The sequence below is a fragment of the Staurois parvus genome, unplaced genomic scaffold (assembly GCF_062004578.1).
Source record: "Staurois parvus isolate SC_StPar_1 unplaced genomic scaffold, SC_StPar_1.0 ptg000293l, whole genome shotgun sequence".
Classification (NCBI taxonomy): domain Eukaryota; kingdom Metazoa; phylum Chordata; class Amphibia; order Anura; family Ranidae; genus Staurois; species Staurois parvus.
In genome coordinates, this window is record NW_028318089.1 from 157440 (window position 1) to 183128 (window position 25689).

General features: G+C 41.2%; 1 protein-coding gene across 2 annotated transcripts in view; it reads right to left on the reverse strand.

Moving 5' to 3' along the window:
* NUP85 (nucleoporin 85) overlaps positions 1-25689 on the reverse strand; it is a 67697-nt gene that overhangs the window by 6976 nt on the left and 35032 nt on the right. For both annotated transcript variants that reach the window (XM_089682634.1, XM_089682635.1), the window contains 10 exons: positions 24341-24475; positions 22141-22263; positions 21905-22036; positions 21706-21812; positions 19526-19609; positions 15561-15626; positions 10070-10221; positions 9677-9794; positions 7681-7781; positions 7438-7589 (listed from right to left, as the gene is read on the reverse strand). In XM_089682634.1, coding sequence (XP_089538760.1) covers positions 7438-7589; positions 7681-7781; positions 9677-9794; positions 10070-10221; positions 15561-15626; positions 19526-19609; positions 21706-21812; positions 21905-22036; positions 22141-22263; positions 24341-24475 — 1170 coding nt within the window. The remainder of the gene's footprint in view (positions 1-7437; positions 7590-7680; positions 7782-9676; positions 9795-10069; positions 10222-15560; positions 15627-19525; positions 19610-21705; positions 21813-21904; positions 22037-22140; positions 22264-24340; positions 24476-25689) is intronic.

The following is a 25689-nucleotide window of genomic DNA, read 5'->3' on the forward strand; positions in this document are numbered from 1 at the left end:
GAAAAAACAGGAGCAATGCTGGAGCCAATTTACAGCAAACACTAATTTTGGCAGCACAATTATTAATGTGGAATGTATGTTTCTTGCTAAAGAACAATTTTTTTATCTAGTTGTTATGGGTAAAGTCCTGCTTTAACAATAACCCGAACACATCTGCAAACCTAAATCATTTTAAACCTACTACTAAGGTTATATAAGGTTTTTATTTTGTACGCTGCTTCAATTAGAAAAAAAAACCCTACACACACTACTACAAATGCGCAAAAACGTAATAAATATATTTTATTTAACTGCTTCCTGTTCAGCAACTGCACATAAAGAGCCGGGTGGGAGCTTTCCCATTCTGCGCGGACACTCCTGAATGTCCTCTCAGGGCTGCGCAGCGGCACGATCCTGTGATGGCTGTGTCCCTCAGACACAGCACATCACAGATAAAGACATGGGCACTGTGATTGGCCCTCCTGATCACATGATGGCTGTGTGTGTGTGGTTAACTATGCAGAGAACACACAGATTGCAGCCATCCCCACACAGTACATCAGCACCCTGTCCAAGTGTCAAATCAACATCTGTGCCAGTGTCACATCAGCATCTGTGCCAGTGTCACATCAACATCTGTGCCAGTGTATTAGTGTCCCATCAACATCTGTCACAGTATACCAGTGTCACATCAACATCTGTCACAGTGTACTAGTGTCCCATCAACATCTGTCACAGTATACCAGTGTCACATCAACATTGTCACAGTGTACAAAACATCTGCAATAGGGTTCCGTTGCAACATCCTAAATCTGTCAGTGTCCGCCGGTGGGCGATCAACATCTGTCAAAGTGTACAAGTGCACAAAAACATTTGTCAGTGTACAAATGTTCCACCAATAAATAAATAAAAAAATTTAAAGCGTCCCCGTCCCCCCGTGCTCACGTGCAAAGGTGAATGCACGCATATGTAAACGCCAATCGCACCACACATGAGGTATTGCCACGAACATCAGAGCGAGAGCAAGAATTTTAGCACCAGACCTCCTCTGTAACTCTAAACTGGTAACCTGTAAAGTGTTGTCTATAGAGAGTTTTCAATACCAGTTTGGTGCCATTTCACAAGCGTTAGTTTATTCAGCATGAAATGGAACTTAGTCCAAGCTCTGCAAGCTGAGATAACATGCACGGCATTGATGCACACAATTTCACAGTAACCATGAGAAAAAACATGAATTAAAAGAAACTGACTCGTTCTCCAGCTATGTGTGATTAACCTATTAACCTAAAATCAGTTCTGATATCGCCATTTTACTAACCTGGCAGCTTATTATTTTAAAAAGGAAACCTTCATTTAGTTTGCAAATTAAATATTCTAACTACCAGCAAGAATGAGTTGGATTCGTTACATTTAAAGAGCACCTGTCATTTTAGATCACGGCAGTGCCTGTTAGCGGGCATCCACTCCCCTGCTGCCGCCACGTCCCTCACCTTGTTGTATCACTGCCACATCAGCAGCTGTCCCATTAAAGTGAATGGGACTGTCGGTGAGTCAACAGCAGGTCAGAGGAGGAGCCATTGCGGGACAGGGATGACAGTTGCTCTTTAAATTGAGCCTTTTCACTAGTGATTTAAATCAAATCCACCCTGACAGAAACATTTTTTTTTAATTTGCAGTCTTTTTTTCTGTTTATAGTGCAAAAAAAAAAACAGTGGTGACTAAATGCCACCAAAAGAAAGCTCTATCAGTCTCAAAAATAACAATTTCATATGGGTATAGTGTTGCATGACTGAGTAATTATCAAAGTGTGACCATCCTGAAAGCTAAAAATTGTTCTTGGTAGGATGGAGGTGAAAGTGCCCTGTGTATTGAGGTGGTTAAATAATTATTTTTAATGATGCAACTGTATCTGTTGGCAGTGTTCATCTTCAGGCTAAAGGCTCTCTGTCGGTTATAAAACTAACATAATAAATATGTTAATTTAGCCTTCAGCCTGTGTATGATCACTATGTCAGAGCTGACAGAGTGATCACATGATCAGAAACCACTCTGGTCAACAACAGCAGAGACTGAGAGTCAGCAGCCATGCAAAGTGTTGGCTACAGTCTCAAAAATAGAAACGTATATTACTGTAACTTTGTCATGGGGGAACACTTAAATACTGACTGCAGGTGGAAAGGGGATCCACAAACTTAGCAAGGGTAGGGAGAAATTCAGAAAGAACTGGAAATGGGAGATGCTACTTCCCAGTCTCTCTTATGTTATCAAGCCCTTCCCCATTGTGGTCATATACATATGCAGCACCACAGAGGTGGGTCCTTCTCCATGGTGCCTCATATGCAGCATGCATTTGTCACAAGAGTGCCCTTCCAGCTCTCTGACCCCAAATTCATCAACAGATTCAGGCCACAGATCAGGACCCAGAACTGATCACATGACCAATGTGACAGCCAATCATAGTGATCAGGAAGCTTATAGAAACACATCCCATTTATGTCTATCTCTTCAAAATAACAGCGAGGAGAAAATGTTACGTTACATCCATGTGGAAAATCAATTTAGGTTAGATCAAAGTCTGGTCACTAGTGTCAGTGTTTCGGGCACTGTTATGAAAAAATAAGTAGGAGATTTTATTTTGTGTTGTTTATGGATGGTGGGCCATGGTAATGGCAAGAAATATACAGCTAAAAACGTTTAAATATCATTTTTGTGTTATTTTGGATCAAATTTCCTTTGATGATGAAACTAAATAGGGCATTATTCACTAACATTTACCACCAAATTTGTGGTGAAAAATTAGTCCTGAAAAAAGGAATAATTCACCTGCACACACTAAGTGGTTACAAGGATATGTACAGTTTACCACATACCCAAAATGCAAAACTGCCGTAAGGCATTAAGGTTTCTTTTACCTTCCATATTAAGGGGTAATGGAAAATGTTGTTTTACAATGTGCCAAAGGTTGGGGAAAATGTAGCCCATAACTCTGCAGGGCACCTATTTACAAAAATAAATATATGATAAACTCCCAGCACCCTTGTGGAGAAGAGAGCAGCAGAAAGGCATATTTTTCTTATAGGTCTAGAAGAAGCCCTGTCGATAGACCATTCATTTCAGCAATTATATGTACATTTATTATATTTGAATTTAGACATGTTAAGCATCTGTGAAAGCCTCCCTTGTGTAGACATTCAAAAACAACCCAAGACTCCTGCTGGGTGCCACCATCTTGGATGTAATGTCAGAAACCCCATCAGAATAAGAGCTGTCACTCAAGTGATACTCTATGGCAGGGCTTACAACTTCAAGTCCTGAGCTACTAGCCAGGCCTTCGGAGTTACTCACCACCAGTTGCTCCACCCAACCGCTACCATGCCACGCCCCTAATCCCTCCCCTAAACATGCCCTCGTAAATTCTCTAATTAAATGACAATGTTAAATGTTTTATGTAGAATACAGTTACAGAAATAAATATATACCCTCTTTCACCACCCCCCCCCCCACAGCCATGTCCTCTACCCCCTTTTCAAAAAAAAGATAGGGGGGTGAGAGAGAGAGAAGGGGGTGAGAGAAAAAGAGGGGGGGAAGGGGGCAAAAAATGGAGGAGATTGGTGTTTCTGCTACTCACAATTATAGCACCATCCCCCCATAATTTGAGGTTATAATGAGCACACAACCCCCCTCTTAGAACACATGGTCTCCATTATGGTACAATGCGCCCAGCCAGAACACACACAGGGCCCCCTACTACATAAAATGTGAATACAGAGCCCCCACCACCACCACACAGATACACATACATACACAGACACACAAATACATAGTACAGACACACACACACACATACAGTACACAGACACACATACATACAGTACACAGACACACACACATACAGTACACAGACACACACACATACATACAGTACACAGACACACACACATACATACATACAGTACACAGACACACACACATACAGTACACAGACACACACACATACATACAGTACACAGACACACACACATACAGTACACAGACACACACACACATACATACAGTACACAGACACACACACACACATACATACAGTACAGACACACACACACACACATACATAGAGTACACAGACACACACACATACATACATACAGTACAGACACACACACATACATAGAGTACACAGACACACACACATACATAGAGTACACAGACACACACACATACATACATACAGTACAGACACACACACATACATAGAGTACACAGACACACACACATACATAGAGTACACAGACACACACACATACATACAGTACACAGACACACACACATACATAGAGTACACAGACACACACACATACATAGAGTACACAGACACACACACATACATAGAGTACACAGACACACACACACATACATAGAGTACACAGACACACACACATACATACAGTACACAGACACACACACATACATAGAGTACACAGACACACACACATACATAGAGTACACAGACACACACACACATACATAGAGTACACAGACACACACACATACATACAGTACACAGACACACACACATACATACAGTACAGACACACACACACACATACATAGAGTACACAGACACACACACATACATACATACAGTACAGACACACACACATACATAGAGTACACAGACACACACACATACATAGAGTACACAGACACACACACATACATAGAGTACACAGACACACACACATACATAGAGTACACAGACACACACACATACATAGAGTACACAGACACACACACATACATACAGTACAGACACACACACACACATACATAGAGTACACAGACACACACACATACATACATACAGTACAGACACACACACATACATAGAGTACACAGACACACACACATACATAGAGTACACAGACACACACACATACATAGAGTACACAGACACACACACATACATAGAGTACACAGACACACACACATACATACAGTACAGACACACACACATACATACAATACACAGACACACACCTCCCCTCTGGCTCTCTCAGCCTGTCACACTCAGTTTCTCAGCACTCCTGTCACAGACAGTTCTCCTCCTTCCTGTTACATGCCGTTACATGCTGAGTTCTCACCAGTCTGTGGGATTCTCCTCCTCCTTGGGCTCTGTCAGTCACTCTCTCCTCTCACCGCACCGAACTCGTAGCACGCTTGCACAATCCACTCTGCGGCCCTCCCCATCCTTTCAGGAGCCTGTTATAGGACCTCCTAAGGACTCTGGGCCCTTGGGTAGTGTGTAAGTGCCTAAATGCCTGAAAGCTTATTCTGCCTCTGGTGCTGGCACCCCGCTCCATATCCATTGGCTGTTTGATTTATCCGGCCCTTGCCCCCATGTTATTTTCACTTGCGAAATGCGAGCAGGCGAGTGGAAATATCAAGGCCTGCTCTATGGTATTATCCTTAGAACATCTATATGAAAGGCTATGCAGAGAGTGAAGTGAGGGTTGCAGAAGCTGGGCCAGCACAGACAGGAATTAGACACTGTCAGAAGAAAAGAGGGCTATGACAGCAATCGGGGTGTGGGGCTGTGCTAGGAAATTAACACTTTTTAAAGTGTCAATTACCAAGCAAGTTCAGAGGAATATTGTAAGTGAAAAAAAATATGGAATGAAAACATGCTGCAAGTAAGCAAATAAAATACTTAAATTTCTCTGTCATATATAGTTACATAGCTAGTCTGGCTGAAAAAAGTCAAAAGTCCATCCTGTTCAACCATAAAAAAAAAAAATTGTAATCCTATTCCCACAGTTTTTTTTATAAATGGTGACAGGAACTCTTTAAGTAACCAACATGTTGTAAAACCCTTTATTAAAGTGGTTGTAAAGCTAGAAGGTTTTTTTTTTACCTTAATTCATTCTATGCATTAAGGAAATAAACCTTCTGTGGTCTGCTGTCCCCCCAGCCCCTCCCTTTACCCTTACCTGAGCCCATTCTCAATTCAACGATGTGCAGGAGAGCACTGTCTCTCTCAGGTCTCTCCCTCCTCATTGGCTCAGAGACAGCAAAGGGAGCAATTGGCTCCTGCTGCTGTCAATCACAGCTAGTGAGGAGAGGCAGGGGTGGGGCGGGGCTGAGCTACACTCTGTGTGTGTGAATGTACATACAGAGCAGGGCTCGGGAGCAAGCACACAGAGTACCCCCATAGCAGGCGGCTTGCTATGGGGGCACTCGTCAGGGGGGGAGGAGCCTACAGCGCTAGCAGGTGACCCAAGAAGAGGAGGATCAGGGCTACTCTGTTCAAAACCACTTCACAGAGCAGGTAATTATAACCGGTTTGTTATTTTAATGAAAAACAATTAAGCTTTACAATAAGTTTTATGAAAAATCTAAACTTTGGGTACACTCACATACACATGAAATAAAGTTGCTTAGTGGCCAACAATAGACCACTGTGGAAATCCAGTCAGAAAAGAAACACACTATATACTGTATTGCTAATAAAAGAAAATTTAGTGTATTGAAATTTAAAGCTAATGAAGGATATAGAGTTGCATTCTTAAAGATGTGGAGGCAGGGTTTTATTTGTACAAGCTCTTCCTTCTTAGCCATTTTACCCCCGCCCTATAGCAGTTTTACTGCTACAGCGTCGCTCTCTGGTGCAAAATCATGTATATACACGATTTTTCACTTCATAGGGGCACACATGCACAGCCGGCAGATTGCTTCTGCTGTGAACTGTCACAGCATAAGCTGATCTGCGAGTCCCAGTGAACGGATGTTCGTCAGGCAGGGAAGAAGAATAGAGCTGTACCTGTTGTGACAGAAGGGAGTGATCGATCGTGTGTCCCTGCAAAGCTGGTCCTACAAAGTGTCAGTGTAAAAATGTCCGCCACAATATCGCAGTCCCACTACAAGTCGCTGATCGCAGCCATTACTAGTATAACATATAAAAAAAAATTCCCGTATATGTCCCATAGTTTGTAGATGCAATTACATTTGCGCAAAGTAATTAATATACGCTTATTGGGATTTTGTTTACCAAAAATATGTAGCAGAATACATTTTGTCCTAAATTTATGAAGAAATGTGTTTTTTTATTGGATATGTTTTATAGTAAAAAATATTGGGGTTTTTTCCCCAAAATTTTCAGTCTTTTTTTGTTTATAACGCAAAAAGTAACAACCGCACAGGTGATCAAATACCATCAAAAGAAAGCTCTATTTGTGTGACAAAGGACACAAACTTAATTTGGGTACAGCGTTGCATGATCGCGCAATTGTCAGTTAAAGTAACGCAGTGCCGTATTGCAAAAAATGGCCTGGTCAATCTTTTGGAGGGCAAGAGGTTAAAAGACTAGCCTAATTCGAACTGAACTTGTTTGCATACTATCAGATCTCCTGCATGCAAATTAGTGTAACTGTGAATCTGTCATCTCACATAGATATGTCTCACCTGCTGCTGTTCAAGAAGGGGCAATGAATCCAACAATAAGGAAAACCAAAAGTAGCCTGGAGCAATGCGAGCAGTCATGAGTGAAAGAAGCAAGCGAGCGGCTTCATGGAACTCCTGCTCATTGTACAATCGGTGAAACTCTCTGTATTTTCCTGGGATGAAGTTTAGAAAGGTCATGTTAGAATTGTGTAGCTGTTTCATGCACTGGGTTTCACACATTGGTATTTACTAAGTTGTCCTTACCAAGGAATGTAAGACGATCGCTGAGTAGCATTGCTGGGCCAAGATTGTCAATTAGGTCCAAGTCTGAAAATTTCCCACGCTCACAATAATCCTTCAAGAACCTTCACAAAAAGTAAAAGTGAAGGGGCATCCTAATGTATGAAGGGCTTGCATAAGGTTCTATATATCCTAAGCAAAAAATAGCAAGTAACCCACTTAGTGGCTGTGACAGCAGTATGGAGAGAAGTTCCCCATGCAAGCTGTCACTTTTTGAATAGAGCACTGATGTGCGGGACTCCGCCAAAACAGCCGCATCATTCAGTCACAGAGTTCTGTGAATGAATGAACTACAAGTCTACTGATGTGCTACTACATCCTGTACGGGCAAGCAGATTTACTGACAGGCCTGCAGGAGACATGCATGGCACCAGTGATCTACTGATCACTGGTGCAATGCTTTCCAGGCTCCTGCAACCAAAAATAATAAATGCACATTTTTTTATCTGCAAAAAAAGAAAAAAAAAAGTGCATTTATTATTTTTGGTCAAAAGGTGAACTTATCCTTTAAGCTGCCCATAGGTAGTTTTTTTTTCCATTCAAACAGTGGGCTGAATGAAAAAACAAACAAACAGATTTCTCCATCAACACAAACAAGGTGGATGGAGGAATTCCCTGCTGACCCAGCCAAAGTTCAATCAGTCTATAGCAAGCTTTACTCGTATAATGTCTGCCACTGAAAATGGAAGTCCAGTCAAATCTTATCTAAGCTTAAACCTACTCTCACCCCCAGTCTAAGCCTTATACTAACTACCCTGTAGGAAAGATGTGTATACTTACCTGTTCCAGGTCCGGTCACATGATCTCCCCAGCAGTCAACATCAGTGAAGAAGTGAGATCGCCGACAATGGCTGCAATGTCTATACAGTGACATTAATCACAGGCTAAATAAGGGGCATCCTTTGTAGTCGGTCTCTCCTCTACCCTGAAGCCAGCGCTGGGACACAATCGACTGCGACTGGACCAGACCGCCCTCAGAATAGGTAAGTATACATATCTTTCCTCTACAGGGTAGTTAGTATAGGGCTTAGGATGGGGGTGTGAGCAGGTTTAAGTTGAGACAGGATTTGACTAGACTTCTCTTTGGTGAAGTTGGTATATATGCTCTGAAACAGCAGGTTGACCATAGGTCTTTTTTCAATGCTTTTTTCTCCTTTTTGCAGCAAATGGCAGTGCACACATTGTGCGCTGTGTACTGTACTTACAAGATTCAAATCAGCAAGAGTCCAGAAACAAACAGTATTCTGTGCTTTTTGAATAATGCTTGCACCCTGCTACCAACCCACGGCATAATAAGATATCAGGGCAGTGATGAAGGTTTTCAAAATACACAGAGATAATATGACTGATTAGAAACCCATCTGCAAAATGCATGGGCTTATTACACAAGCTTCTCTAATCATTTGATTAGGTAACTGTGGATGCCTCCCACACTAAATGGCACCTTGTGTGTCCACACATAGATAACAGCCAAGGCCAGCTATGAATGTACAGCATACAAGTATTAGAGACTAATGCCATCCAGGCACATTCTAAGTTTTAGTCTATGTCGTGGCTGGACTATTTTGTCTCATCAATTCTATACAATACAATGTTAATTATAAAATAGGCATGGGATGGCGGCTGCTGTTGTAATTTAATGCGAACCTGGCATGGCCCTACAAGTGTAATAATGCCACCAAAGACCTGCATTGGTCATTACATAAATTCCTTTGTCTCAATGGAGCTACAGGATTCTGGGCCAGAGCTGAAAAAGAGAACATGGATTGTGTGCAAGTTGGCACTATGCCACAACTTTCCCAGTGATAAAGCCTAGAAGCCTGTTGGGGCTCAAATGGACACATGATGTGAAGACTAAAAAAAAAAAAACACAAGACGTTATCTTGGATACTTTTTGGGCCATGACTGGTTCCTCTTAAAAGCAGGACAGTTAGTGCTTCTTGTGTACTTGTGTTCTCACCGGTCTGATATGAGTGTTGCAAAAGCTGCATCCTTCGCTCGAATACTCCAAGACAAAGCTGAACCCAAGCGATTGTTGCGCAAAGCTTGCATTGCCATTGCCTTACAAATACTTCGAACTAGATAACATAAAAAAGAATTGTTGGCAACAAATAAAAAATACAAATGGGCATTGCTTGATGATGGACATAAATGAGATTTCAGCTAATATTATGATGTCCTAAAAGTAGGAAAACTGTCAAATTACCAAGGTAACTAAAAACAATGAAATACTACACGAGGAGTCCCTCATTCTCATCTCAATAGCCTATGATGCAGGGTCTCCAATGCAAAAAGGGGAAGGTCCTTGATATGCAGACTGCATAGTCAAGTTGCACTCTTTATTCCGACATACCTTGTTCAGTCATCTGCCTCTGCTCACAGATTCTCAATGCCTTTAATGCCTTCTTTTCAGTTGTCAGAGGGATCCTCTCTATGAGAAGTTCGAGGTAAACTCGACCAAGCTCCGGACAATGATCCAAGTAATCAACCCCCAGCTGCCAAAGGCTGTAAGAAACAATTCTCATCTTATTTTTTCCATTTTAGAATACCCCTTTGAACAGGATAAGAATTGGCAAGGGACTGGGGAAAGAAGACCAGACAACACAGTGATAAGACTCTGCAGGAGCTCCACTAACAGACAAACTTGGCCTTGTAAAGATAAATGGGTAGAACCGAACAGAACAAAAATGCTGTGCTTGTTCACTGTACAGGTGTAACCAATAAATGCTGTGCACTCCGTAGGGCCCTTCAGTCCAGGGTCCAGGGTGTTAAAGTTGGTTTCCATTCCAGGGTGGGGTGTATGCATTAAGTCCAAGGCAATTAAAAAAAAGAAAAACAAATAAAACCTGGAATCTTTACTGTGAATTGGGCCACTATTACCAAAGAGATCCAAATTAGCGGTACTCTGTTACACTTGTTCCAGCGAACATACTCCTTGTAAGCTCGAAAGAGCAGGGCCCTCAATCCCCTCATGTTTTGCATTGTATTGGTATTGTTCTGTCACTTGTTCTGTCCCCCTTTGTAATGTACAGCGCTGAGCGAACTATTGGCGCTTTATAAATACTGTATAATAATAATAATTACACAGTTATAGTATATATATATAGTGTATAACTGTAACAGTTACTATTACAATAAAATAAATAGGTACTTTAATCTCCATCAGTGCTAAAAGAAATAGTCAGAACCAACAAACACATGCTAACAGTATTATTAGCGTCTGTAATATATAAAAACCTTGGAAGGGTTCTAGTTCCTCCCTTACCATTCAAGTGACAAGTCCACTTCCAAGATAATATCATTGGAAATCATAACTGAAAATCCCTCCCAATATACCATTAAAGTAGCTAGAAAAAACACAACACCCCTGATCCCTCCAGTATTGGTAAATGTGTTCCAGCGCTAACTCCATTCCAAAAATAAAATAAATCTCAAACTCAAATAACCACTAAAATATTCATGAACATGTAATATAATAAATCTTTATCGTGGAAAAATTGTGATCCCTAGTGAAATCTGAATATTAAATTAGTGAAATCCAGATATATCAATTATACTCAGTTTCTTCACTTCCCACAATTCCACCAATCGGAAGAAGGAAAATGTGCAAAGCTAGGAACCTGGGTGACAGTCTCTACAGTATTCACGTTTATGGTTGTCGAATGCAATTATGATTCAATCTAGGAGTTAATGATATTTGCTAAGCCTTACACCGGAAATATACTCACCTCCGATCCCGCAGTGTGCTGTCCTGGATCTCCATGCTTGGCCACTGACATCTGACAATCAAGATTCTGCATATTTTTTACAAGACAGTGCTTTAATTTTATTTTGTGTGTATAATACTTTAGAGATACACTATACTGCCAAAAGTATTAAGACGCCTACCTTTACACGCATATGAACTTTAATGGCATCCCAGTCTTAGTCTGTAGGGTCAATATTGAGTTGGCCCGCCCTTAGCAGATATAACAGCTTCAACTCTTCTGGGAAGGCTGTCCATAAGGTTTAGGAGTGTGTCTATGGCAGCAATGGGCAAACTACGGCCCGCGGGCCATATACGGCCCGGCGGACCTTTTAATCCAGCCCGCGGAGCGTGATACTGTCAGGATGGCTGTCAGGATGTGTGTAGGCGGGGCAGCGTGACGAACGTGAGGGGAGCTAGGCTCCTCTCACAATCCGCCCTGAAGACCGGCGAGAGGGACGCGTGGAGCAAAGGTAAGTAAATTGACACAGGGGGGACTTGGGGACTTAATATGGGGGATGAATTAATATGGGGAATGAATTACTATAGGGGGGATGAATTACTATATTGGGGATGAATTACTATATGGGGGATGAATTACTATATGGGGGATGAATTACTATATGGGGGATGAATTACTATGCTTACTATGGGGGAATATTACTATACTTACTATGGATGACACATACACATCATTCATCTACTCTTGGTCCGGCCCCCGGGTCCAATATATGAACCCATTGCGGCCCTCAAGTCAAAAAGTTTGCCCACCCCTGGTCTATGGGAAGGTTTGACCATTCTTCCAGAAGAGCATTTGTGAGGTCAGGCACTGAAGTCGGACGAGAAGGCCTGGCTCGCAGTCCCCACTATAATTCATCCCAAAGGTGTTCTGTTGGGTTGAGGTCAGGACTCTGTGCAGGCCAGTCAAGTTCCTCCACCCCAATCTCACTCATCCATGTCTTTATGGACCTTGCTTTGTGCACTGGTGCGCAGTCATGTTGGAACAGAAAGGGGCCATCCCAAACTGTTCCCACAAAGTTGGGAGCATGAAAGTGTCCAAAATGTTTTGGTATGCTGACGCCTTAGGAGTTCTCGTCACTGGAACTAAGGGGCCAAGACCAACCTCTGAAAAACAACCCCACGCCATAATCCCTCCTCCACCAAACTTTACAATTGGCACAATGCAGTCAGGCAAGTACCATTCTCCTGGCAACCGCCAAACCCAGACACATCCATCAGATTGCCAGACAGAGAAGCGTGATTGGTCACTGCAGAGAACACGTCTCCACTGCTCTAGAGTCCAGTGGCAGCGTGCTTTACACCACTGCATATGACACTTTGCATTGCACTTGATGATGTAAGGCTTGGATGCAGCTGCTCGGCCATGGAAACCCATTCCATGAAGCTCTCTACGCACTGTTGTTGTGCTAAGTAGAAGGCCACAAGAAGTTCGGAGGTCTTTAACTATTGACTCTGCAGACAGTTAGCGACTTCTGCAGACTGTGCGCTTCAGCATGTGCTGACCCCACTCTGTCATTTTACATAGCCTGTTGCTCCCAGTTGCTTCCACTTTGTTATAATACCACTAACAGTTGACCGTGGAATATTTAGTAGGAAGGAAATTTCACAGATGGACTTATTGCACAGGTGACAACCTATCACGGTACCACGCTTGAATTCACTGAGCTCCTCAGAGTGACCCATTCTTTCACAAATGTTTGTAGAAGCAGTCTGCATGCCTAGGTGCTAGATTTTATACACCTGTGGCCATGGAGGTGATTGGAACACCTGAATCCAATGTTTTGGAGGGCTGGCCCAATACTTTTGGCAATGTAGTGTATATTTGGCAAGTTTTATTACACTACACTATGAAAATGCTTCTCTTTTAATAATTCTCTGAGCCAAGGAGGGGATGAGACCGATCCTGCATAATAATGGGAAGTGGCCTATTCAGTGAAGAACCTTATGTGACCATCCTGCCTGTTGTAACCCAGTTGGGAAATGTGTTTTTGACTCAATTTATATTATAAGTGGTCAACATATTCCGGTGAGCTTCTATCTATATAGTCTATCTATATATTAACAGCTTTCCTGACGCCCTATAGCAGATATACTGCTGTACGGCGGCACGGGTGCGCAAAATCACATATATATACGTGATTTTGTATTTCCGGGTAGGGGGAGCACCTGGTGATTTCCGACAATCACCAATGGGGAGGAAGTCTTCCTCCCTGTCAGCTCGGGCACACTGCTTGGGACTGCCCCCTAGTAAAACACTTCCAGCACACAGTTAACCCTTTGATTGCCCCTCACATTAACCCCTTCCTGCCCAGTGTCATTAGTACAGTGTCAGTGCTGTTTTTTTAGTACTGATCACTGTATTGGTGTCACTGGGGATGTCAGTGACACCAAGTTAGTTTCCTCCCCCCATTTCCGCTAAAAGTTGCTGATTGCTGCCTTTACTAGTAGGGAAAAATTTTGGCCTAAATTTATGACGAAATTTGATTTTTTAAATTTTTTTACTGGACATGTTTAATAGCAAAAAGTCCAAAATATAGTTTTTTTTCGCAAATTTGTCTGTCTTTTTTTGCCTATTGCGCAAAAAATAAAAACCGCACAGGCGTATCAAATACCACCAAAAGAAAGTTCAATTTGTGGGAAAAAAGAACGTAATTTAATTTGGGTGCAGTGTTGCATGTCGCAATTGTCAGCAAAGTAAAGCAGCGCCGTAACACAAAAAATGGTCTGGTCTAGGAAGGGGGGTAAATCCACTGGAGGGCAATTGGTTAATTCACAAGAATCACTAAGGTGGAATTGTGAGAATTGAATGAACAAAAGTATTTAACTACTTCCCGCCCGTCCTATAGTAAAATGATGACCGGGCAAACACCTTGTCCCTCTGGGAGGGCGTCATATGACGTCCTTCCCAGATCGCGCATGCCTGCAGAGCCGCGCTGTGCCGAGATCTGTCACAGGCTGTAAACTTCGGACACGGCTGATGACAGATCTGTGTACCGGCCCCGTTGCCAGTACCATGTGACCTGCTGTGACCAATCACAGCAGCTCACATGACAGTTTGTATACAATGCATGGCTTCCTTTCATGCCATCCATTGTATGCAAGTTTGTCTAGCTGTAAATGGTCACAGTGATTACATGCACAGGCTGGGCCAATCACAGCCTGTGTCATGTGATTATCCGGGGCCAATCACAGCTAATCACAACAAAAAACCTGTATGAATTGATTTCATTCAGTTAAATGCTTGCTTATAGCAAATAAAGTATTTGCTATAAGTAATCAAATTGTGTTAAAAAAAAAAAAAGAAAAAAAAAATACTGATCACTTCCCCAAAGTAGTACAATGTTACTATGGTGACATTTATACTACTTTGGTCATAGTGTAATATGGAAAGAAAAATCTGAAAAAAAAAGAAAAGAAAAAAAGTATTAAAAAACAGTAATAAAAAATTATCACCTTTTTTTTTCGTACTGTTACCAGTCAGTGTCCCTGATCACCGCCACACCAGTTATATGATGACGCTGTACTGCACTGGTGTGGGGGTTCCTCTTTAACTGAAGGGCCTAGTATGGATTGAGAAGGATACCCTACGATGTCTTTTTCCCAATTTTTTTATTTTTTTTAATTGCTGACAATAGGTTTGTTTATATTCAGCTGCCAGCGGGAACACCCGCTGACAGCTGATTACTCATTGATCGTTAAGGACAGCAGCCACCTGCTCCTTGACAACCAGCTAAAGTCACACAAAGCACAAACTGCATTAAAAAAATGCGAAAAAAACCCCCCAAAAAATGGGTGTGAAAAAAAAAAACCAAAATGCACCCAGTAAAATGCATCAACCGCAATCTGCATAGATGTGAACCTAGCCTTAATAAATTACACGTACATGATTTCAAGGGTTGTATGCATTTGAGATTGCTTATTTTCAGAGTGGAGAACATGTGCTAGAACACATTTAACGAAATAATGCCATACCCAGCATAGGAAATTGCTAGTGCAACAGAATGAATTTACATTAGGTAAAGCAAATTTCATAAAGTCAATAGAGAATACAGACATTAGGATGGCAAAGTTGTCATACCTATGATGTGAGAAAAGACCAGACGCATACTCAAGCAGAAGGTATTCTCTCATGTTGGCCCCAAAACTGAAAGTCATAAACAAGAAAATAATAATTTGAGACACAAATATTACGTTTACCTTCCGAAAAGTTGTAATTCTGTATGGTTCATTTTGTGCTTCATACACCTCTGTTACACTGCATAGATAACATGATTGCTCTAGAATTTTCTCTTTTGTTTTAGCTTTCGGGTTACCTCAGTTCACAACAGAAAGAAGTAGTGATCCTAATTTACTGGCCAACAAGGATGTGAAACAGTGACATTAATAGCGTCAAAGCTGAAGCTGGAAATGGGATTACCACCTGCTGGGTGTGCCATACTGCAGGTGTGTGCAAGTCACCAGTCTGGCTGAACAATACATAAATACATATTTCAACTTAGTCGTTAGCCTAGAGTTCTGCTCATTAGTAACCTTACACACCACATTTAAATCCTAAGAGTACTGCACAGTTTACCTAAAAATTATTTTATTAATTGCTAGCAATGACAGGGTGCAACATGCAAGCCTAGAATAATATTAGCATGCATTGAAAAGGGTATTTACCCCAAAAATAAAACTATAATTCTACTTCTTTACAAAATTCTAGTTCAGCCACATTTTCAATATGTTCATCTAGCTCTGGTCACCAGTCCTTAGGAAGGATGTGCTGGAACTGGAGATAGTCCAGAGAAGGGCTGAAGAATGACTGCAAACATTAAAGCGGAGCTCCACCCAGAAGGGAAAGTTCCGCTTTCAGGCCTTGTCCCCTACCTGGGGAGGGAGGGGGGGTTGGGGGTTTGGTACCCAAATTTGACATGTACCCACTGCCACTGCACTCGCCTAGGCGATCGGAAGTGGAAGTTGTTGTCCCCCTCCTTCTCCATAGTCTTCTGGGACACATGACAGGTCGCAGAAGACTACGGGACCATTCAAAAAGCGCAGCGCTTCTCGAGCATGTGCAGTGGGCACCCGGTTGTGAAGCAGCAAGCTGTCTCAGCCAGGTGCCCACACTGAATATGCAGGGGCTGAGGAGAAAAGCTGGTCGGTCAACCCGGCTGGTGTGAGGACACCGCAGGATCGAGGGACAGGTGTCCTCGTTTTTAAGAGTGTCCTTTTTAAAAGTCAGCAGCTACAGTTTTTGTAGCTGCTGACTTTTATTTCTGAAATTCCAACTGGACCTCCACTTTAAGCACATTCTCCCTGAAGAAGAGACGCTTACGAGGAGATATGATCACAATATATAAATAACTAAATAGGGATTCTAGCATGGGGTAAACTATTCAATCCTAGGTCTGGACAAACGACGTTGGAAGAGAAGTGTCTTAAAATTTAATTGCATAAGGCTAGGTTCACATTTATGCGGGTGGTTCCAAGCACAGAAAAACGCACTGGATTTGTGCACTGGAAATTGCTTCCACACTGGGAACCGCATTGCGCTGGCAGTTCCCATGTGGGCTGCTATTTCAGAAATGGTGCAGGGACCTTTCCTTGTGTTTCAGGAGGCATGGCAGATCATTCAAATGACTGAGGGGCCGTGCCCACAAAAAAACACACCTCACAGAGAACCCAGCCTTAGGGGGTATTTTATTGCTAGAGTGTAAAGGATGTGGAACTCCCTTCCACAGTTGGTTGTGTCAGCAATGTCAATAATTAAAAAAAAACAAAAAAAAAAACCCAAAACTTGTGGATGGGTATCTAAGCCAATGCAGGTATACGTTCAGAAATTAAGTTATGTGTAATAAAATGGAATGACACAGGAAAAAGTATTGAACACATGAAGAAAGAAAGGTGCAAAAAGACATGGAAAGCCAAGACACCAGCTGAAATCCATCTGTAATTAGAAAGCAATCCTGCCCCTTGTCAGTGCAAATTTTTATCAGCTGGTTCAGTCTCAACTTATGGCCTATATAAAAAGGTGTCTTACTGCCAAGGTGTCACACAAGAAACATCTCATGATGGGAAAAGCAAACAGCTCTCTCAAGACCTTCGTAACCTTATTGTAAAACATACTGATGGCATTGTTACAGAAGGATTTCTAAACTTCTGAATGTTCCAGTGAGAGCTGTTGGGGCCATAATCCAGAAGTGGAAAGAATATTATTTCACCATAAACCAGCCATGACCAGGTGCTCCTCACAAGATTTCTGAGAGAGGAGTGAAAAGAATTATCAGAAGAGATGTCCAAGAGCCAAGGACCACTTGTTGAGAGCTTCAGAAAGACCTAGAATTAGCAGGTACAATTGTTTCTAAGAAAACAATAAGTAATGCACTCAACTCCCATGGCCTGTATGCACGCTCACCACGCAAGACTCCATTGCTGAAGAAAAAGCATGTTGAAGGTCGTTTAAAGTTTGCTGCACAACATTTAGACAAGCCTGTGAAATACTCGGAGAATACAGTCTGGTCAGATGAGACCAAAATTGAACTCTTTCGATGCCATAATACACATCATGTTTTGGAGGTCAAATGGCACTGCACATCACCCCAAAAACACCATACTTACAGTGAAGTTTGGAGGTGGGAAAATCATGGTGTGGGTCTGTTTTTCAGCATACAGTACTGGCAAACTTCATATCATTGAAGGAAGGATGAATGGAAAAATGTACCAAGACATTCTTGCTAAAAATCTGCTGCCATCTACCAGTATGATGAAGATGAAATGAGGGTGGACATTTCAGCAAGACAATGATCCCAAACACAAAGCCAAGGAAACTCTCAATTGGTTTCAAAGAAAAAAAGTAAAGCTGCTAGAATGGCCCAGCCAACCACCTGACTTGAATCCAACTGAAAATCTATGGAAAGAACTAAAGATCAAAGTTCATAGAAGAGGCCCACAGAACCTTCCAGATTTGAAGACTGTGTGGAAGAATGGGCCAAAATCACACCTGAGGAATATGAGCAACTAGTTTCTCCATACAGAAGGTGTCTTGAAGCTATCATTAGCAACAAAGGATTTTGTACAAAGCGTTAAATAAATGACAGTTAGCGTGTTCAATACATTTTCCCTGTGTCATTACATTTTATTACACACTTATTTGTTTTGGTTTCTTTGTTTGTATGGATTGCATGGGATGTTACCGACGTGGTGAAAATTTAATGTCAATAGTACCTTTATGCCAATATTTACCAAGAAAAATGGTGATGTGTTTAATACCTATTTTACCTACTGTATGTAACTATGTAAAATAAAGAGTTCTCATTCAGGGACCAGATGTGAAAAACATAAAGACATACTAGTAAATAACAAACGTGCTTAACATCACAAGTTTACAATCTATGAGATTTCCATGAAAAATCTGTCTATTTTTGGCTAATAAATGCTACCCCCAGACATGAGATTAATACCATATATTATGGTCCCCTAGTTGACCCATTTCAGCACTGTCAAGCAGCAGAACTGATTATCACTCAGAGGTGATGGCTACGGTTTATCTGCTATAAGACCAATGGAAGAGATGTCTGCTCAGTATATACAAGCATATATATGATGGAGATGTGGTGCATGTCTATGCTTTGGCCATTCTAAATGGATGTACAGCACTTGTATCTATCAAAAACAATCTAAAGTCTAAGGCTAGTAGAAATTCTGTCCTGTTTACAGCTGAGTATTAGGTAAATGTCATCTCTTTAGGCAGTTGTTGGGATACGAAATGTATGGATATTTCAAGTTACAATATAACGGGAGACAATACAGCAACAATACAGTTCAATACAAGAGGGATAGGATGGCCCTGCTCCTTGGAGCTCCTAGATTGTAAGCTCCAAAGAGCAGGGCCCTCCTATCCCTCTTGTATTGAACTGTATTGTTGCTGTATTGTCTCCCTTTATATTGTAAAGTGCTGAGCAAACTGTTGGTGCTATATAAATCCTGTATAATAATAAGAATAAGTAGGATGCATGAAATGACTGTTTATGTGGTACCATTTCCAAATTAATTGTAGCTTACTATAGAGTGTGGGTCTGGAAAAGTTGACAATGATCCAGCAGGTCAGTCAGATGAGCCACAAACCACCAATTGTTGGACACAAAGCTGAAACAAGAGATGGAAAGAAATTGGAAAAAATCTGAAGGAAGGAAACTAACACTGCATATATGAGAACATTTCAGTGGAACTTTAGTCAGAAAATTAAGTCCTGCTAGAACACTTCAGGCTGGTCTCTTTTGTTTAAAAATCCAGTAATACACTGTATCACCCTGCTCTGTACATGCTCAGTTGCTCTGTAGAATTTGTAGAGGCCGATCTGCTGACAGCCTCAAAGTGGAATCAAACCCTATTTCCTTTACAACAAAAAAAGCTGCTTCTGTTTGATCCATAACTGCCATGATAATGCTACACATGTGATCAGTAATGACTCCAGCCATTTGATGGTTTGACAGTTTGACTGACAGTTAGAAATCCTGGCATTCCAGAAATGTAACTGTTTTTTGAAACTGTTAAATCAATGGGTTTAATTCCGCTTCATGATTTACTGCTTGCTCAGGATTCTACGCTTCAGCAAAATGGGAGCCTCCAGCAAGAAGAAACAGAAGCAATGCTGGAGACAATTTACAACATGCACTCATTTTGGAAGAATAATCATTAATGTTGAATGTATGTTCCTTGCTAAAGAACATAATTTTTTTATCAAGTTGTTATGGTTAAAGTTCCACTTTACACTTAAAGTGACACTAAACGATAGCCTTATTCCCCAAAAATAATCTATACACCTCCACTATTTAATGGCCCTGTAAGATATTTTTTATGAAATACTTTCTTACTGTGTTTTTCTGCCCCCTTGAAATGTTCTCTGTGAGCTTCTAAACTTCTCTTTTTTTCCCCCCTCCATCTGAGTTTATTTGAACCAGCACACATTAGGTGTGGTCATATACACTGCTTTATGTACACTACAAATCCCAGAGTCTAATGATACTAGTCTATTTTCGAAGCGAGCAAAGATAGGTGGCTATATGCCTACACACAGTGGGGCCATGGAGAATGAATGTAGCCACCCTCTGACAGGAAGTCGGATCACAGCAAAAAAAAAAAAAAAAAAGATCTGGAGAAGGCTGAGAGCATTAGAATGCATACTTGAATACATTTTTCTTTTTTAACCAGCAGTGTCACTTTAACCACTTCCAGACCGGACACTTTTACCCCCTTCCTGACCAGGGCAATTTTCAGCTTTCAGCGCTATCACACTTTGAATGACTATTGTGCGGTCATGCAACACTGTACCCAAATTAATTTTTTTACCATTTTTTTGAGACAGATAAAGCTTTATTTTGGTGGTATTTATTCACCGCTGGGATTTTTATTTTTTTTGCTATGTAAATGAAAAAGTCCAAAAATTTTGAAAAAAAGTGTTTTTTTTATAAAATTTTGCAAATAAATAATATTTCATCATAAATCTTGGCCAAAATTTATTCCGTTATCTTTTTAGTAAAAAAAAAAATCCAAATTAGTTTATAACCAAAAATTATCATTTTTAAACTTTTTTTTTTATTTTTTTATATTATTATTTTTTATTTTTACATACTGTCACCCTAGCAGTACAGTGTCACCATGGTGACACTGTACTACTTGTGGGGGGTGATGAAGATTTTTTTTTTCTTTTTTACACTGATTGCTTTTACATTAATATAGGATGTAAAAGCAATCATTTCTCTTTCTCTCTGTGTGCATTCTTGCACTCATTGAGAAGTACTGAGTGACCTGTGATTGGTCACAGCTTGTCACATGGTACAAGGCTGTTGTGAATAGCCTTGTACCATGTGACCTCTGTGATCATTCACAGATTTCACACGTAGTAAGCAATGATGTCACATCTTGCTTACTACTTTGCATGTGATCACTGATTGGCCAATCAGTGATCACATGATCGGGACCTCATACAGAGGTCCCGTTCGACGATCGGTGTTTCACTGTGTCCGGAGGACACAGCAGGCACCGAATCGCGGTGCTGCGCGCTACCAGGGAGTGTGCACAAGCAGGGTGCGGGAGGCCATTTATAAACCCTGCAGTGCCACTGTCCGGCCGTTTATATGCAACGGCCGGTCGGGAAGTGGTTAAGTAACAATCTGCCATTTTTACCAAGTTTCAATGAACTGATAACTTCAAAAAGAAAAAAAAAAGTGCCAAAAGACTACCTAAATTCCTTGATGACTTGATGAATGTCTAGCTCAAACGCAGCCAGTAGGATACTGTCTAGTGGTTCTGGATCACTTTCACTGGCGGAAAAAAGGTTTAAACAGGCCTGAAAAGGAGAGATGGCTGTGGATGAATTCTGTAAAAATTGGATGAACTGGAGAATTCCATGGAGTAAATACTTTAAAAGTTATCTATTACCTGAGCATAGGAATGCAATTCTGTCGGTTTCACTGTTGGGTAAGTGAAAAGCAACTGCGAAACGAGAAAATGATACCATGTAACCATGAGGTCCTTCTTCATGAGCAAAGTTTCCTCATCACCCCGTAACACCTAATGGTGGTGGTAGAAGAGCAGAATAATCAGCTCCATCAGAGGATTGATTGCACATCTACTAGTGTACAAAAAAAAAAAAAAAAAAAAAGCAGACCACTAACCTTACATATGGTTTCCATAGATGGACTAGATGCAAAGGTCCCCTCCTGTAGATGGCGTGCACATACCTCCTGCCAATGCTGCCACTTTAGTTCAAACTCTGTGAGTGTCTGAGACCCTGTTGACTAAAGCAAGAAACAAAAAATCATGAGGAATGATATGTGACACCTTAACGAGCTGCAGAGTAAGCTTTGTTTTCTTGTTCAGGAATATTAGAGAGAAGAGTGTAAAAAGATATCCAACAGTAACAATTACTTGAGTAAACGCCACTGTACAAAGGCTATTGGCCAGTCGCCAGGCTGCGCATGATTGCGACATGAATGTGCCAACTTCTTAATTTAGGAAGTAGATGCTGACACGATGATGCCTGAACAAAGATGGTGCAGATTTCTGGGAAGAACAGAAGATTAAGGCTAGATCAGGGGAGACCTCTGAAAAGTAATAACTGCCTGCAAGTGTTACACTTACACAATAATTAGCATGAATAGACTTCGCATAAAAAAAGAACTGGCCTTAAATTTAGCTTCAATTCAAAGCAGTCTTTTATATTTAAAGTGGTAGTAAAGTCCAGTAAACAAACAAAAAAAAAACGCAATGATGTCACAGCACTCTGTAAGGAAAGCATATTGGGTGTGTCATCCCTTCAGAGTGCAGTGCGCATGCGTTGGTGATGTCACCAGCTGCAGGAATAGTGAATATCTCTTAACCGCTTAAGGACCACCCTATAACAGATATACTGCTACACGGCAGCACCTGTGTGCAGAATCACGTACATATATATACGCGTGATTTTGCATTTCCGGGTTGGAGGGCGTGCACGCCCTATCTGTGCCACCATTCGCGGATGTCAATCACAGGGTCCCGGCCGGTAATTACCCGCTGACGCCCGGTGATTACCGAGTATCTTCAGCGGGAAGGAAGATTGTTTGTTTGAAAACAAAACAATCTTCCTCCCTGTTAGCTCGAGCACACTGCTCAGGATGGATGTGCACAGTATAGCCATCCTGATCAGTGTGTTTACAGTAAAGAACACACCCCCGCCCCCTAGTAAAACACTACCAGCACACAGTTAACCCTTTGATTGCCCCTTGCATTAACCCATTCCTGCCCAGTGCCATTAGTACAGTGTCAGTGCTTTGTTTTAGCACTGATCACTGTATTGGTGTCACTGGGGTGTCCTTGACACCAAGTTAGTTCCCCCCTGTGTCAGAATGTCCACCGCAGTCCCTTCTAAAAGTCGCTGATCACCACCATTACTAGTAGAAAGAAAAAAAAAATCCCAATATCTATACTGCCATTTGTAAACACTATAACTTTCACATAAACCAATTAATTTACACGTATTGGGATTTTTTTTTTTAGCAAAGACATGTCGCAAAATACATTTTGGCCTAAATTTATGACAAAATTCGATTTTTTACATTTTTGTACTGGACATGTTTAATAGCAAAAAGTCCAAAATATTGGTTTTTTTCTCAAAATTGTCGGTCTTTTTTTGCTTATAGCGCAAAAAAAAAAAAAAAAAAAAAAGCCCAGGTGCTCAAAATACCACCGAAAGAAAGCTCAATTCATGGGGAAAAAAGGACGTAAATTTCATTTGGGTGCAGCGTTGCATGATCGCACAATTGTCAGCTAAAGTAACACAACTCCGTAAAGCAAAAAATGGCCTGATCATGAAGGGGGGTAAATCCTCAGGAGGGCAAGTGGTTAAACAGCGCACGTTTATGAGATCTTCCTTGTACCTACAGGTAAGCTTTATTAAAAGCTTACCTGTAAGTATAAGTCACAAAGCGGCGTTTACTACCGCTTTACAAACCTATGAAGATATGGTCTTCAAGCACAAAGAAGCTCCTAACACTTATCCTCTACCCTTTTCTCACTCATGAACTTGTTCTACCCTCTTCTCCCTGCTTATCAAAATTTAGGTCCATCCCTATGGACTATAGATCCCCTACTCCTTAGGTCTAACATTGGTTCATTTCACTTGAGATACTACATGCTTTGACTTATATTTCTGGAAGGAACAGTGTGGACAGGATCATTTTTTTCAATGCTATATTCACTTGGTTGCACTGACATAATAAATTCCAATTTGAGAAAACAAAATACAAAGAAAGACCGTATATGTACTGGGGCAGGGGGAACAACACAACCCCTATAAATGTAAGATACAGCACTGGCCATATGAGAAAACTAACATACATTAAGAACTGGCATTTTCTTCATGAGATCATCCAGCGCTCTGCACATGCTCCTTGTTTCTAAGGAAGCAACGGCTTCTTTGGCTAGCAACTGTCGTGCTGCATCCATACGACCTTGCAGGACAAGTCCAGTTATCTGCAGAAATATAAAACAGTAGATTAATAAACCAAATGATAGTTTTACAGATAGAGAGGCCTCTAGTTTCCCAAGAATATTCTTGCTGACCTGTATGAACTTAAGTTTCTGCTAAGACGGGCAACATCAATATGGAGGACCCTTCCCAGAGCATCTTCCTAGCTTTGCTGTCCAAATAACCTTTACTCTCCCAAATGGATATGGATACCCTGGGTGACATAGTATCGAGCCCTACAGTCTTCTTACTTCAGGAGATATAGCAGGCGATGACAGCATTATGCATTAGGCCACATTCACACAGCACAGAAGTGTTCATACGCAGTATCTTGCTGGCAAACCATGGCAGCAAGATCCTGCGTACAATTGCTCTGTACACAGGATTCTTGTAATGTCTGAGTAACAATTACATGCGTACAGCATTACAACATAAGTGTAAGCTATTGGCCACTACTGCTGTTCAGCTAGATGCTAGCAACAAAGGATGTACTTATGTTGTCTACCATTTAAAAATTACTTTAAAGTGATACTAAACTCTAGTTTTAACAAAAGAAATTATATTCAAGCACCATTTTTTGCTGTCAGCCACCTCCAAAGCTCTGAATTCCTTTATTTTTTTTTTACTGCTGTGAGCCGACTCCGGTAAGAAGGTGGCTAAGAATAGAGAAAAATAGAAAGAGGGTGCACTGGCCTAGTGCATTACCTTAAAAAATGTGTTTATTGAATGATAAAAGTAAGTATTGTACTCACAAAATGACAATACAGTCAAAGGTACATTGTATAAGAACAGCTCGGTCCGATCCGCACTGCATGTGCATCCGTAATGGGAACTCTGGACCTCCAGCAGGCTGACGTGTTTCGAGGACTTGTCTCTTCCTCAGAGCTACTGAAGGTGGCTATGTTTCTTCTCCATGGTCCCACTGTATGTAGGAATGTAGCCACCTACATACATTGTAGTGTGCAAAGAGCAGTGCACAAAACTGCAACTAAAGTGTACTGCTCGTTCCAAACAAAGGACGTTTAGGAGTTAAAGGAGAGGTTTGGGAGCTGACACAGGATGCTGCAAGGAAAATAGGTAGGCTTGATAGCACAAAAAAAGCTCTCTCTAACCCATCAACATTTGATGAATAGAGAAACCAGGTGCATTCTATTCCACAGAGGTAGGAATTAGTATTTCAACAAAGGTTCTGTGTACAGAAATGTTTAAAAATTTGGGA